This window comes from Peromyscus californicus, unplaced genomic scaffold (assembly GCF_007827085.1).
Source record: "Peromyscus californicus insignis strain IS unplaced genomic scaffold, ASM782708v3 Scaffold_3__1_contigs__length_106647218, whole genome shotgun sequence".
Classification (NCBI taxonomy): Eukaryota; Metazoa; Chordata; class Mammalia; order Rodentia; family Cricetidae; genus Peromyscus; species Peromyscus californicus.
Window position 1 is genome coordinate 86,804,273 of NW_026294551.1, and position 15,688 is coordinate 86,819,960.

Here is a 15,688-nt window from a genome sequence, read left to right on the forward strand (position 1 = left end):
TCCTGAGTTTTAGGCCAGCCTGGCATACATAGCAAACCCTATCTCAGAAACCAGGGACTGCTTGGTGGTGTTGCACACCCACCTATAGTCTAAGCAATAGGAGGGCTGATGAGGCAGGAATATCAGGAATTCAAGACCAGACCCCACCCCCATCCCCACCCCCATCCCTACCCCTATCCCTACCCCCATCCCCACCCCCATCCCTACCCCCATCCCCACACTCCTCCCCACACACACCCCTCGAAAAAGATAAGTAAGGACTGGAGATTTCACTTGGTGGCAGACTGCTCGCCTAGCAGCCTAGCATGTGCAAGGCCTTGGGTTTGATGCTCTGTGCTGGGGATAAAAAAAGGAAAGGCTTGGTAAACAGGCCTGTAATCAACGGTACTGTCCTTCCTGTGAGCTCCTTTCCTCACTGTTCACACCCTACCCTTCCTGCGGAATGACCAGTGAGCATCTCCCCCACCTTCAAACATTCTAATAGACCCCCACAGACCTGGCCAGGTGCCTGGCCACACACTGTTGTGGTAGGTGGTAGCTTGATTGCGTTTGAGTTACTGAAACTGAACCTAGGCCTCGCCCATACTAGGCAGGAGATCTACCTCAGTCCAATTCTATTCTTCGATTAAGCTGCTTGTTAACATTTTAGCTTAAGAAATTAAAAAGTGATAAAGTTTGACATTAAACTCAAGTTCTTTGGTGGAGGTGGAAAGAGCAGAAGAAGGGATTCTTTGGGCCCCGAGGCCACAAGTTCTCTAATGGTAGCAGTTGGGCTAGGGCTGGGCTCTGCAGCTCACTCCCGCCCCACGCCCACCCCCAGTCTCTCCCTTCCAGTTACCACCCAGTGACGAGGTCCTCACCGCTTTCCTGGTTATCCAACTCTTCAAACCCTGTCTGGGCCAGCCTAATTTCCTTCATGCTACTGTGCGTGGAGGGTTCCAGGAGTCATTCTGGTTGCTTGGGCTCTAGAACCAGCGGCCACTCTCATCCAGTCGTGAGGGAAGCATGCCTAGGACAGGCGCATGCCTTCCCTGAGTCCTGGACTAAAGTGATGCTTGCTATACCGTGCCCTGAGTCGTAAGAGTCAGCATGAACAGCCTTCCTTCGTGCTCCTCTAATTCGGAAGGCATCACACCCTGATGGTGCCACTTAACCTGGCTATTGTTGTGGGGGGAGGAAGGGAATTTCTCAGGGTCCCAGGAGCCCATCTCCAAGGCCTAAAGTTATGAGACTGAGTGGAAAGGCTCATCTTTTCATTACCTCAAACTGCACAAATTAAATTCACTGGGTGCTTATCAGTTTAGTTCCCCCACCCCCACCCCATCCCCCCAAAAAACACCTTCCCTGAAGCCCTTCCCAGTGAAAATGGAGACCGTCTCTTCTGGGTTAAATCTCAAGCTAATCATTCAAGTGGATCAGTATCCACGGGAGTAACACAGGCCAAGCTCATGTGCTGCCGAGCTCGTAGGAGAGGTGTGATTTCCTGAAGTCACGGAACACTGATGTTGGAGACCCTGCCTTCTACTGAAGGATGCTACAGTTAAGTCAGCTCACAACTGTAGAGAGGAAAACCCAACCAGCACTTCAAACAGGAGGGCTCCGAAGGATTTAGAGAAGGCTTTAGGGTAACCGCTAAGATCTCGGCTTTTGCAGACCGACGACCTCATGAGCATGAGGTGACAATCAAATACAAATAAATGGATGCCACTCATCAGAAGTCACACCAAGGGAAATCAGTGGCTGGCTACACTCGGGGAAATGAATGCATGACTCGTCTTTCATCAGGATTAGAATACAACGCGTTAGGATTTTGTTAAGATGGAAAATGGAAGCACATCAGAGAAGTGTTACTCGTCTGTGCAACCAGCCCAGCAGCCATTTAGTGGCCAGCTCTCCTTTACTGGATGTGTATGCATCTGTGTGAGTATATGCCACATGAGTGCAGGTGTCTGTGGAAGCCAGAGAGGCTACTGGATCTCGCAGAGCTGGAGTGACAGGTGTGAACTGTGGCTGTGAGCTCCCTGCTATGGGTGCTGAGAACGGAACTTGGGTCCTCTGCAAGAACAGCATGTGCTCTTAACCACTGACCCGTCTGTCCAGCCCCAATAGCCATCTGTTATCAGACTGACTTTCATGCTATCAAAATGCTTATGTTCAGTAATCATTGTTTTACTAAATAATGACCCGAAGAGCAAGAGTGGGGAAGCCCGCCATTGAGATGCAGCCCAGAAGCTGTACGTCTGTCCTCGGTGAAAAGGCAGACATTCTGACTCAAGGGAAAAAAAACTATCATATGCTGAAGTTGCAGAGATCTATAGGAAGTTATTGTCAGTCGCTGTTTATTTTGTAAATCAAGGCTTTGTTTTATATGCATGTAGAGGAGAAACAGATAAACTCGGGGGTCGGTGCTATTTGTGGCTCCAGGCATCTGATGGCATCGGGGACTGCGTCTTGCATGGGCACTGCTATGCTGGTGCCTCTACCAGCTTTCTGCCACCATTGGTCACATGAACTCTGGTTGCTACTGCTGCCCTCTCCACTTGCCGTCCGTTGATAGCGTCTCTCTGAGATCTGGGCAAGTGTGGCGCATTCACAACGACTAGCAGGCCTAAACGGGAAGGCCTGGTGATAGAAAACCGCGTTGGATTGGGATTCAAAGCCTAGGCAATTGTATGCCATCGACAGCCTAGTCCTGACCTGACTCTAGCTGGAAGGGAGACCCATGAAAATAAGACCCAAGGCCCGTCAGTTTCATATCAAGATATGATGTCAAGAGATGGCTGTTGTTTCTGGCCAAGTATCACAAAGTGGGATTTTTCTGTCCTGGGTTGGGGTTGCATCTTCAAATACAACAAAAGGAAATGTTTTGTTTTGTTTTGTTTTGTTTTTGAAAAAATAATTTTCTTTTATTTTTTGGTGTGTGAGTGAGTGGATGTGCATGTGTATGGTTGAGATGTGTGTGGTTGGGATATAATGTGCTTGTGAGTGAGTGGATGTATATGTGCATGGTTGGGATGTGTGTGTACCTGTATGTGTATGTAATAGTTTATGTGCATGCTTCCATGCATGCAGGCAGAGGCCAGAGGAGGACATCCAGTGTCCTGTTGTATCACTCTTTACCTTGTTCCCTTGAGACAAGGTCTCCAGCTGAGCCTAGAGCGAGGCTGGCAGTGATCCTCCTGTCTCCACCTCTGAGAGCAGTGGGCTTACGGTGCACATGTGGCCACTCCCGGCGTTTGACATGAGTGTCAAGCAGCAAATTCTGTTACCCGTTAGACCATCTCCACTGCCCCAAAATGTTTTCTTATGATTCATCATCTTATGAACTACACTACAAGGCCCATGCCTTTGTACCCATTTCATAGATGAAAAAACTGGGGCTCCATGAGTCTACCCTACTTGACTCCAGGGCACAGAGCCACTAGGCGCAATGCTGGTTACTGTCTCTGGGACTCTGGGACTTGCTACTTTCCGCCATTCAGCCTCACCTCCTAAAAGGCTACCTGTGGCCTCCTTGAGTCTGCGTACAGCTCCTTCCACTTACTTCATGTCACTTGCTTAGCTGCCCTGTCTTGGGGTCCCCACTGGATTTCTAAGTCTGAGACAGGGACAGTCATTATATTGCCTGCAGTGTTCCACAGCGCCTCTGTCTTATCAGCAACACTGTGTCGTTTGTTATTAGCTAACTTTAACTTTGATTAAGTGGATGGAGTCTTCTCTTTGTGACCTTATTTTTATTTATCAACTATTACGATTTGACAGCGCAAAGGAATTGAACCCAGGGCCCTCGTGTGTGGTAGGCAAATATTCTACCACTGAGCTATATATTCACAGTCTCTTTCACCTTTTATTTTGAGACAGGGTTTCATTCTATAGTCCAAGCTAGCCTTGAGCCTACTCGACAGCTCAGGCCAGCATTGACTTTGTAATCCTTTTGTCCCAGCCTTCTGACTGGCTGGAATTACTGGTCTGCAACCGCTAAGTCTGATGCTCCCTGTGACGTGAAATTACTGTACTTCTCGGTCTCATTTTTTTCTAGTTTGTTAAGTAGAAGCAGTGATAATATAATGATTTTCTTCCATGTGTGAAACTAAGCCTATTGGGATGTCTGGAAATAGGAGGAAGTGGCATTCAAGACTAGCAGGATAGTGTAGTCATGTGATACCAGCACTTAGGAGGTGGAGGCAGGAGAGTCAAGCCTAGCTTCAGCTGGGGTTCAAGGACAACCTGGGCTACATAAGACCATGTCTCCAAAAACAAAAACAAACAAAAAGTGAAGTTCAAAAATAATGCATGCTAAACTCAGTTGCCCAGTGGTGGGTGATGCTGGAATTCAAATGCCAGCGTTTGGGGCTGTATCATCTCAGCGGTGATTTCTTGGCACTCAGAGCACTAAACTTTATATTTGTTTTTTATCACTTGCTCAGTCCTTCTAATAGCTCTGTATTTCTGTATTGCTTTATTTTAGAAATGAGGAAAAAAGCTCAAAAGAGACATTTCTGAGGGTCTGATTGGCCAAATAAGTATTTGAAAGAAAAAAAAAAAGAATAATGCATCTAGTTTTTCCTGCTGTCTAATAACACAAAAACATCTAGGCCTAAGGATCAATTGTCCCGATAACTGCGGGCTGGGAGGGGCTGTGACACATTTTTAAAAAACAAGAGTCACCTTTAATTGAAACAATAATGTGTGAGGCCCTCTTCTGGTCCCTCGTGCAACCAATAGGCTCCTCTACATGGATTTCACAGTGCTATGCACAGCCTGGGCCCGTGGTAGCACACTGGGCCTTGAAGTCTACATTTGGTGATCTCTGCTTGTGAACTGTGAAACCGTCTTTGTCTCTCTGGAATGCCATTCAGACCAACATTCCAGAGAATAACTCCAAGCACGTAGTTAGGGGCTCCACACACGTGGTCACTGTTTGCATCGCTATTTCCCTGCTTCTGGTATGGTTCAGACCCTGCCTGGCACGGGACTGTTACTGTCATTATCTTTGAAAATAATGAGACTAATAGCTTTTCAGTAGAGGCCCACAGCAGCGCGCTGCCAGCCGCCAGGCCAGTGCAGTGGTGTGGGCCACGCCAACCCTGCCCCTTTTACAAATAAGACCCAATCGAGACATCACGCTGTCCTCATCTGATAGGAAAAGACTGTCGTGGATGAGAATGGGGGCCCTCTGGGGAAACATGAAAAAAGGAGCCAACAGAGGGCTTTGAATGGGGGAAATGGCTGAGCTCAACTCTTGCAGAGCCTGTACGTTCCTTCTCTGTAAAGATGTGGCTCCTCGGCCTTGGAGCAGCCTCTCTTTCCCCCGGCATCCCTTTGCTTGCAGTACTGGAGACGCAGCTTATGCTAAACATGTGCTATACCACCGAGCTGTATCTCTGGCCCACGTATCTGTCTCCAAAGTGGTTCTAGTTGAGTCACTGAAGGTGGGCTCTCCGGATGACCGGGACAAGGGTCTGTGAGCATGCCTTCCCATGGTCAGACAGAGGGACAGTGTATCCTGCCGTGGTACCCTCATCATCAAACCCTGCCGAGCAGCTCTTCAACAGCTTAGGGCGTGTTCTGTGTCTCATGTGCTCCCGGGCCCTGAGTGCAACATGGGGACAGTCCTCACACAGTGCTGTGAAGATGCAGTGAGGTGCCCCGTCTCGTTTGGCACCGTGTGGAGTCAACTGTAAGACAGAACAGCACACACAACACACCTAGTACATGTTTAGTGATTGGTCACTTTAAACGGGCGGGAAGTTCAGAGCAAAACCTGGACTAGGGAGCTCAGTGTCTAGGTCAAGTTCAGGAAGGTCATCTCCTTCCTGTTCCCTCGGAACCTTCCAGAATGCATCATTACCATGCCTGGCTTGCTTTCTCTCTTGCAGCTGAATCGAAGTGACAGTGATAGTTCCACTCTGTCCAAGAAGCCACCTTTTGTTCGGAACTCCCTGGAACGTCGAAGCGTCCGGATGAAGCGGGTAAGATTCACCCTGGAACTCTTTGTGTGCCTGCTGCTTCATTTCTGGAAAGCCTGTGGATTGCCTAGGGCTGGGGTGTCAGGGAGAAGGGAGAGGGAGTGGGACGGGGCAGGCAGGATGGCGTCTGCCTGTAAAGGTGCTTGCCGCATGACCCTGATGACTGAGCTCGATTCTGGGAACCCATGTGAAAATCTAAGGAGAGAACCAGCTTCTCAAAAGTGTCCTTTTACCTCTACATACGCACCATGTATGCACATACCTGTATTCTCGGGTGTGCGTGCACATGCACAATGATAGCTAGACAGATAGACAGGTATTCACTCTGGAAGAATATTCTAGAACTTCTGCATTCAACTATTTTATGCTTGTTGGGGGCTGGGAAAATGACTCAGTGGGGAAGAGCACTTGTTTTACAAGCATGAGAACTCAAGTTTGAATCCCCACATAAAAAGCCAGGCATGCCTGTGTTTGCCTGTCACCCCAGAACAGGGCATGGGGTTGGGTGGGGGGGAGGGGGAGAGGAGGTGGGGGGGAATGAGTGGCCTAACCAAAACGGCAAGTCCTGGCTCAGTACCCCATCTCAAGGCAGTAAGAATAGGGAAAGACACCCAACACCCTGTTCTGGCCCCTTACTAAACACTATGGCTGGTGACCAACCCTTTAGCATATGGGCCTTCTTAAGCCCCAACCATGACTCTAGAGATCAGGGACAGGGTGCTTGCCTAGTATGTTCCAAGGCTAGTACTATAAAACAACACACTCAAACAATAGCACAACCTAGAATGTCCACAGGCTAGGAGACTGCCTTCAGGCATGGATTGATTCAAGAACTGAAAGAATACCAGCAGGCCTCTCGCCCGCCCGACACTCCTCCAGCCAGAGAGCTGAATTAAACAGGGTCGGGCTACCGCAGGTGCACAGTCAAGGGGATGTGCAGTACCACATGTGCTGAGAGCGGAACCCGAGGACAGGGCAGCAACAGACACCATTCACAAAGTACAAATCCTGAAAGCACTACGCTGGAATCTCAGCTTTCCCACTCGGGCTCCGCCCACTTTAACTTAGAGCCTCATCTGTGCAGATAGTAACAGCTGGGTCCTCGGAGGGCTGGCCGTGGTGAAGCAGGGTAACTGGAGTAGAGTACCTCGTGCATCCGACACACGCTATATGACTGTGAGAGTATGTTCTGTAAGACAGGGTGCTTGCACATAAAGGAGGACAGGTCTTGGGGTTCAGGGGACGAGGATCTGTGGGATTTCTGGGCTAAGCCCTCTGGTGGGTGTGCGCATCATCTCCACCCCAGCAGCCTTCATCGGTCAAGTCCCTGCGCACAGAGCGCCTGATCCGCACCTCGCTGGACCTGGAACTAGACCTGCAGGCCACAAGGACCTGGCACAGCCAGCTGACTCAGGAGATCTCAGTGCTGAAGGAGCTGAAGGAACATTTGGAGCAAGCCAAGAACCATGGGGAGAAGGAGCTGCCACAGTGGTTACGTGAAGATGAGCGCTTCCGCCTGCTGCTGAGGATGCTGGAGAAGAGGGTGAGTACCACTGGCTGGCTGCCTTTAACAGCCCTGTGATGCCACCGCAGGTCCCCCGAGGGTGTTGAGGGATGCAGGCAGCCCTTGACTTGGCTCAACAGGTGTTATCATTGATGGTTTTGTGTGAGTGATTGTGATTCAGTATTACTCTCCATCAATCCTTCATCAGATGTAGCAAGTACCTCATCCAAGTGGGCCATGCACTTAACAGAAAGCTGAAGCAGGAGAATTACCAGGAGTTCAACACCTGCCTAGACCATATAGTGAGTTCTAGTCTAGACTAAACTAGAGTGAAACCCTGTCTCCAACACAAACACACAAAACAATCTTTTTCTTGGTCTGTGAAATTGAAGCCACCCTAAAATCTCCCCTTCCGGGCACCTGAGGCGTAGGTAAGAAAGTACACCTCACCAGGCATCCCTTGTCTCATTTCCTACAGGCACACAGGGGACTTCTGTTCCCTGGCCCCATGCTCAGGCCTCATAGGTAGATGATGTGCACACAGCCCGTTATCCTTCTACATAAAGCAGATCCCACGGTACCGAGTCCACCTCGCCGATGGCAAGTCCTACAGAGCAGGGGACTCTCTCCCATGTGAAACCCTTGTTCGCTCCGCCTCGCAGGTGGATCGTGCAGAGCACAGGACCGAGCTGCAGACAGACAAGATGATGAGGGCGGCTGCCAAGGATGTGCACAGGCTTCGGGGCCAGAGCTGTAAGGAGCCGCCGGAAGTGCAGTCTTTCAGGTGAGTCAATGATCCCAGGTGGATGCCTTCCGCTACCGAGCCAGCCCATCTTTGCTGGCCTCACTGCTCCCAGGCCCTGCTCCGGGGCTCAGCCTCTGTTGCAAGCAGAGCTGTAGCCAGCACTAGAACAGCTAGCTGTTCATTCTCTGCCAGGCTCCCATAACGCTCTGAGCACCGTGGTGCTGTTCTCGGTCCCTGCACGACTCAGCCCAATTCGTGAGATCCTGTTGTTTAATGAGTGAGCCACCTGCTCCATCCTTTCCTCTTAGCCTTCCCGGTACTGGTAATGGCAGAGGCCTGGCTAGGGACAAAAGGGCTTGGGGTGGGGAGTGGGGTGCTATGGATACTCACCTCATTTCCTGGCTTTGCCTACCTGCCTGATAGGATCACAGCTGTGTGCTTGCCTTGCTGGGCCACTACGTGTCAGAGGAGGGTCACAAATGCCATTTGGCCCGGGCCTCCCAAAACAAAGGGATTTAGAGTTACCCTCTATCCACCATATTGTGAGTTCAAGGGCATCCTGGGTTTCAATGAGACCCTGTCTCAAACACCCAAAAAACAAAAATAAATTAATGTTCATATGCACACAAATGTGTGTGTGTGTGTGTGTGTGTGTGTTTCCTGTGTTGAACAAAAGATAGTTGATCATGCTAATAGATCTCTAACCAGGCATGATTTTGTCTCCTATGTCACTGAAGGGGACATGTGGCTATGTTAATACTTTTTTTTTTTTTGAGATGGGTCTATGTTCTATATCATATGTTTCTCCATCGGCCTCTCAGTACCACCATGCTCAGAGCCCACAGGTTTCAGATTTCACAGTCAGAGTTCAGACATGCTGATGGCATTTACCAGCAGCTGGGGCTATCACTAAATATCCTACAGTATGTAGCCAAGAATGACCCAGCCCAGGGATTGGGATGTCGCTCAGTGGCAGACTGTGTGCTTGGTATACATGATGCCCTGAGTTTCAGACCCAAAGCAGAAAGACTTCTCCTCTCCATGTATATTCCAAGCGAGCTTGAGACACCTACCTGTTCTCCATCACAGGGAGAAGATGGCATTTTTCACCCGGCCTCGGATGAACATCCCAGCTCTCTCTGCAGATGACGTCTAACCACCGGAAAAGTATTTCTCTGTTGCACGGACCATGCTGTGAAGGTTGACTGTGGCTAAAGTTATTTATGAGGCATTATATGAAGGTACCGAGTCACAAGTCCCCAAGCTCTCTTACTGGTTTGCAGACAGACAGACTTCTAAGTTCAGGTTTTCTTGTTATATTTAAACAATGACAAAATAACCATAACAACAACAAAAAACCAAACAAACAAACAAAAAAACCAGCATTCAAATGACAAGATTGTATAGTTTGTATATTTAGGAATGTATTTTTGGGAAAGAAAATTTAAATGAACTAAAGCAGTATTAAGCGACTGCTATTCTTTAAATTGTCTAGACTTTTTTTTTTGTACAGCAACAACTTTTAGAGATTTCCCTGCAATAAAAAGTCGTGTTTGAGGAGCCATCACCCTCAAAAAGAAGTGCTGTAGATGACACAGCACAGCTAACCTGCCCTCGTTAATGTATTTTGTACAATATTACAAAGAGGAGAATGTACAGAAACCGTGGGGGGGATCCCAAGATCGTCCACAGATCATTGTGAGCTGTGATGTGTTTTTAATGTGGCCACCTGACCTGAAGCAGGCAGCATGAAGCTGGCTGAGCAAGGCCAGCCCAAACCGGTGACAGGCTACACCCAACTCGGATGCCCAGTGAAGCCGCTGACGGAGTGGGGGGAGGGCTGCGGAGAACTGCATTTGGATTTCTCTCTATCAATAAAGTGGCCTTTTAAGAAAGCATTTCTTGTCATGTGTTTCCCTGGAATCCTTCGCTTTTGTTGTTGTTGTTTGCTTGTGTGTTTGTTTGTTTTCGAGACAGGGTTTCTCTGTGTAGTTTTGGTGCCTGTCCTGGATCTCACTCTGTAGACCAGGCTGGCCTCAAACTCACAGAGATCCACCTGACTCTGCCTCCCAAGAGCTGGGATTAAAGGCGTGTGCCGCCGCCGCCGCCGCCGCCGCCGCCGCCGCCGCCGCCGCCGCCGCTGCTGCCACCTGGCAAATCCTTTCGTTTTTCTGTCTCTGGTTTCGCTCACCTCCCAATCCTGCCAAGTTTGTTGGTTTTCCCTTTTCTTTTATTTTGCTTTTTCTACCCATTCATTCACTGGATTAATGTGACTGCTCAGCTCTTTGGGAACGAAAGGTCTGATAGCATATGTCTGTGATCCTGGCACCTGAGAGGTAGAGTTCAAGAACATCTCGGCAAGCCGGGCGGTGGTGGCACGTGCCTTTAGTCCCAGCACTTGGGAGGCAGAGGCAGGAAGATCTCTGTGAGTTTGAGGCCAGCCCGGTCTACAGAGCAAGATCTAGGACAGGCACCAAAACAACACAGAGAAACCCTGTCTTGAAAAATAACCAAAAAAGAAAAAAGAAAAACATCTTGGCAACAGGAAAACCTGTCTTAAAAAAAACTGAGACTGGGGAGATGGCTCAGTGGATGCTCTTCCAAGTGACCAGTTTTTGATTCCCAGCACCCACATGGTGGCTCACAATTGTATGTAACTCTAGTTCCAGGGTCTTGACACCCTCTTCTGGCCTCTCTGGGTACTGCATGCACATGGTACACATATGCATGCACACACAACACCCATACACATAAAAAATACACACAAAAAAAATGACTAATGGGGCTGGAGAGATGGCTCAGCAGTTAAGAATTCTTGCTGCTCTTTCAGAGGACAGAAGACTGGTACACAGACCCCACATCAGTCAGCTCACAACCACCTGGAGCTCTACCTGCACTCATGTGCACGTACCCACATGTGACACACACAAGGACACACAATTAAAAGTAATAAAAGGTGTAAACCTAGTTTCATTATTGTAAAAGGTAATACCTAACCATAGCAAGTCCAAAGGCTACACAATAGAACTATCACCACACCTTTCCCCTCACCACGCACCTCAACACTATTTAAAAGTTTATCTTTTTGGCTGGCTTATCTTTGCAATATCCTAACAGAAGGTACTATTACGATCATCCCTATTTTATGATTTGGGGTTATGTTTTGAGACGGGGTCTCACTATGTAGCTTAAACTGACCTCAAGCGAAGAGCAACTGTCTTGCTTCAGCCTCTCTGGGATTATCAGCCTGACTTCACGGGGAGAGAGATTTATTTTTGTTTTATGTGTATGGGTGCTTTTCCTGCATGGATGTTTGTGTACCATGTGGATACTGTGCCTATAGAGACCAGAGGGGGCGATGGATTCCCCTGGAACTGGAGTTACAGGCAGTTGTTAGCATCATGCGGATGCTGTAAAATTCCAGTCTTCTGGGATAAGTCAATGCTCTTTTTTTGTTTGTTTTGTTTTTGTTTTTTGTTTTGTTTTTTCACTTTTTTTGTAAGATTTTTTTTTATTATGTATACAGCATGTATGACTGCAGGCCAGAAGAGGGCACCAGATCTCATTACAGATGGTTGTGAGCCACCATGTGGTTGCTGGGAATTGAACTCAGGACCTCTGGAAGAGCAGTCAGTGCTCTTAACCTCTAAGCCATTTCTCCAGCCCAAAATATTTGTTTTTATTATTATTATTATTATTATTATTATTATTATTATTATTATTTTCAAGACAGCGTTTCTTTGTAGCTTTGGAGCCTGTCCTGGAACTCACTTTGTAGACCAGGCTGGCCTCGAACTCACAGAGATCCACCTGGCTCTGCCTCCCGAGTGCTGGGATTAAAGGCATGCGCCACCACCGCCCAGCCTTTGTTTTGTTTTTAAGACAAGGTGAGTCACTCTGTGTAGCCTTGGTTGTCCTGGAACTTGCTCTGAAGACCAGGCTGGCCTCAAACTCACAGAGATCCTCCTGCCTTTGCCTCCCCAAGTGCTGGGATTAAAGGCGTGCACTACCACCACCACCACGCAGCTGGCACACACTTTTAATCCCAGCACTTGGCAGAGTGAGGCGATATCTGGGAGTTTGGGGTGAACCTGTTTTACATTAGCAAGTTCCAGGGCTACGTAGTGAAACCTTATCCCCCCCACCACCACCACCACCACCTGCCCAAAAAAAAGAGGCACAAAGCCCTGGGTTCAATCCCAGCACTGGAAGAAAAGAATTAAAGACCCATTGTCATGTAGTCCAAGCTGCTGTCTAATTCACTATGTAGTCAAGGCTGACCTTGAACTCTTGATTCTCCTGCCTCTGCTTCTCAAGTTCTGGGATTTCAGGCATGGATTACCATGTTCATCAAGGATGACCTTGAACTCCTGATGCTCCTCCTTCCACCTCCCAAACGCTAGGATTGCAATGTATTACTCTGCCACATCCAGGTCACTGCTAACTTATGTGTACACTGCCAAAGCTGAGCATGGTTATAATCCCAGTACTTACCAGGTCATAAATTCAAGGCCACCATGGGTTACGTAAGAGAGTTCCAGGCCAGCCAGAGCTGTAAGTCAGTCTCAGAGGATAAAAGGGAAAATTGAAAATAAGTTCTGTCCAATTCCTCTCTGTGTCCATCCTTTCTTCCGCCTTGACTGTCACTGTGGATAAATTACTGCATACGGTTTTTAAATGCACCATCAGAGCTCCGTATAAACTAAAAACATGCTGCCCAGACATTTCGCTCCTGCATGGTCATCGTCCCCAGTGCTTGAAAGGCAACAGGAAAGACAAGATTTTGGAAATTGAAACTGAAACCCTGCGTTGTTTATCCAATGTCTACTGTTGTGGCTCAAATTACTGAGATCCACTCTCCACTGTTGTCGCCCACAGTGCTGAGATCTGCTCTCTGTTGTTACAGACCCACAGTGCTGAGATCCACTCTCCACTGGTGTAGACCCACAATGGTAAGCCACAGTAGTAAAGTTTATATTTTACTCATTAGGGATAACTCATTTTCATATCATTGGCCTTTACCATTGTACAGCTATTCCCAGGGTACTTTGGACTAAATAAATGTATTAATGGGACTATAGTAAGGACAATCATCCCTTTACTATCAACCACAGGATAGTGGGTAAATGGAGCTAATTGGAAATAGCAGGTCACAGGCTTGACATTATGGAACTTCTTGCCGATACTTGTATGTATCTGATTCCCCTGTTTAATGTCTCATGCACCGGACATACCTCGTTCACTACTTCAGCCCCTGAGCCAGGGTGTTCCCTAACACATGACCGATATTTCAACAATTACTTAGTGACTAGCTGAAGTGAAGGCCACAGTCTTTCTATCTTGTTATGGAGACATTGCTCAGTGGTTTGTGACCCTTCCTTTCTTCCCTCCCTCCCTCCCTCCCTCCCTCCCTTCTTTCTTTCTTTCTTTCTTTCTTTCTTTCTTTCTTTCTTTCTTTCTTTCTTTCTTCCTTTCTTCCTTTCTTTTTTGATTACCTGGAGACAGGGCCTTACCCTACAGCTCAGGTTGCCCTAAAACTCACTAACCCAGGTTGGGCTCAAATTTGCAACAATCCTCCTGCCTCAGCATCCCAGGTGCTGGGATTACAGTTATGATCCACTATGCTTCACGGTTGTTTGCCTTTTTTAGGAGTTGTTGTGATAAGCAACACCTTGATGCAGCATCTCCCCAAAGTGGGCGTAAGCACCCCTGGTGACACTGTAGAAAACTATAGGCCAGGAGAGGTGACACCAATGTAACCCCAGAACACAGTAAACTCTTGAATTCTAGGCCAGCCTGCTCTAGTTAGCAAGAAGAAAACACAGGTAGATTTGGCTGTGTTCTTTATTATTTATAACAATATATTAATTTTTAAAGATTTTCTTATGTATTTTATGTATATGGATGTTCTGTCTGCACGTATGCCTGCACACCAGAAGAGAGCATCAGATCCCTTGGAAATATAAATATATGTCTATAGATGCTTGTGCATTGCCATGTGGGTGCTGGGAATCAAACTCGGGTCCTCTGGAAAAACAGCAGTGCTCTCAACCACTGAGCCTTCTCTCCAGTCCAACAATGTATTTATTTAATATATAGCATCTATAACCAGCACACTAAGCCCATGGATTCATAAATGTTTAGGATGATAAAATTAATAAATTTTAAGGTAGCCCGGTGGTGGTGGTGGTAGTGGTGGTGGTGGTGGTGGTGGTGGTGGTGGTGTTGCACACCTTTAATCCCAGTGCTTGGGAGGCAGAGGCAGGTGGATCTCTGTGAGTTCAAGGCCAGCCTGGTCTACAGAGTGAGTTCCAGGACAGCTAGTACTGCTTCAAAGAGAAAACCTGTCTCAGAAAAAATTAAATAAATAAATTTTAAGGTAAACTAAGTCCATCTTGGTGGTAAATGCATATTATCTAAGCCCTTGGGAGGTAGAAGAAGAAAAGTCAGAAGTTCAAGACCATCCCTCCACTACACAGTGCCAGGCTACCCTGGGCTACCTCTTTCAAACAAGACCGTGGGGCCTGAGAGAAGCTGCAGGAGGCTGCCTGGCCCAAGTCATATTACTTTCTTGGTAATTAAAACAGATTGTTAGCATGGTATGATAGTGCATACCTGCTGTCACTGTGCTGAGGAGGCTGAAGCAGGGGCATGGAGAGTTGGAGGCTAGAATGGACTACAAAGTATTGTCTCAAAACACACACACACACACGCCGGGCATTGGTGGCGCACGCCTTTAATCCCGGCATTCGGGAGGCAGAGCCAGGTGGATCTCTGTGAGTTCGAGGCCAGCCTGGTCTATAGAGTGAGTTCCAGGAAAAGGCGCAAAGCTACACAGAGAAACCCTGTCTCGAAAAAAACAAAAACAAAAACCACTACACATAACAATGAAAACTGTTGTTTATTTTGTCCTTCCCCTTTCAGACACAGTCTGTAAGTTTGAGGACCTTTTCTGTCGTCCATTCTTGACATCCTCACACCCCGGAGATAGTGTCCAGTACATTCATGGGAACAACAACAAAGAGCCTGTTGACCAGAAGGGTGGCTTTAGTGGTTCTGTGCCCAGGTGTGTGCCTTGAGAGACAGAGTCTATGCACACGCCCACATTAGTCCAAGCACAGGGCGGCTTTGGCCTAAGGCTCTGAGATGGCTATTCTTGGTTGTCAACTTGACTCTATCTGGAATGAACTATAATTCAGAAATGGAGGGCACATCCTTCAGATGTGATCCAGATCTTGAGGCAAGTAGACCACATGCCTTGGATCTGGATCTTGAGGCTGGAATACACATGCTTTTAATCCAGACCTTGAGGCTGGAATCTGGGCCACACCTTCTCCTGGAAGCCCGTATAACGACAATGAAAGAAGGGAGGGTTCGTTCTTTTGGCCTGCTTGCCCTTGCCTTCTCAGCACATCCATTCCAGCTGAGACGTCCATCCTTGTGGGCCTGAGCAGCTACTAGACTCTTGGA

At 47.8% G+C, this 15,688-nt stretch overlaps 1 protein-coding gene across 2 annotated transcripts in view; it reads left to right on the top strand.

Moving 5' to 3' along the window:
* Wwc1 (WW and C2 domain containing 1) overlaps positions 1–10,116 on the top strand; it is a 157,139-nt gene extending 147,023 nt beyond the window's left edge. Inside the window, exons 20-23 of one of the 2 annotated variants that reach the window (XM_052758572.1) lie at positions 5,880–5,972; positions 7,276–7,512; positions 8,136–8,257; positions 9,308–10,116. In XM_052758572.1, the coding sequence (XP_052614532.1) occupies positions 5,880–5,972; positions 7,276–7,512; positions 8,136–8,257; positions 9,308–9,374 (519 nt within the window). In that variant the 3' untranslated portion in view covers positions 9,375–10,116. The remainder of the gene's footprint in view (positions 1–5,879; positions 5,973–7,275; positions 7,513–8,135; positions 8,258–9,307) is intronic. The other variant, XM_052758574.1, reaches the window with a different exon arrangement.
* The last annotated feature ends 5,572 nt before the right edge of the window (positions 10,117–15,688 follow it).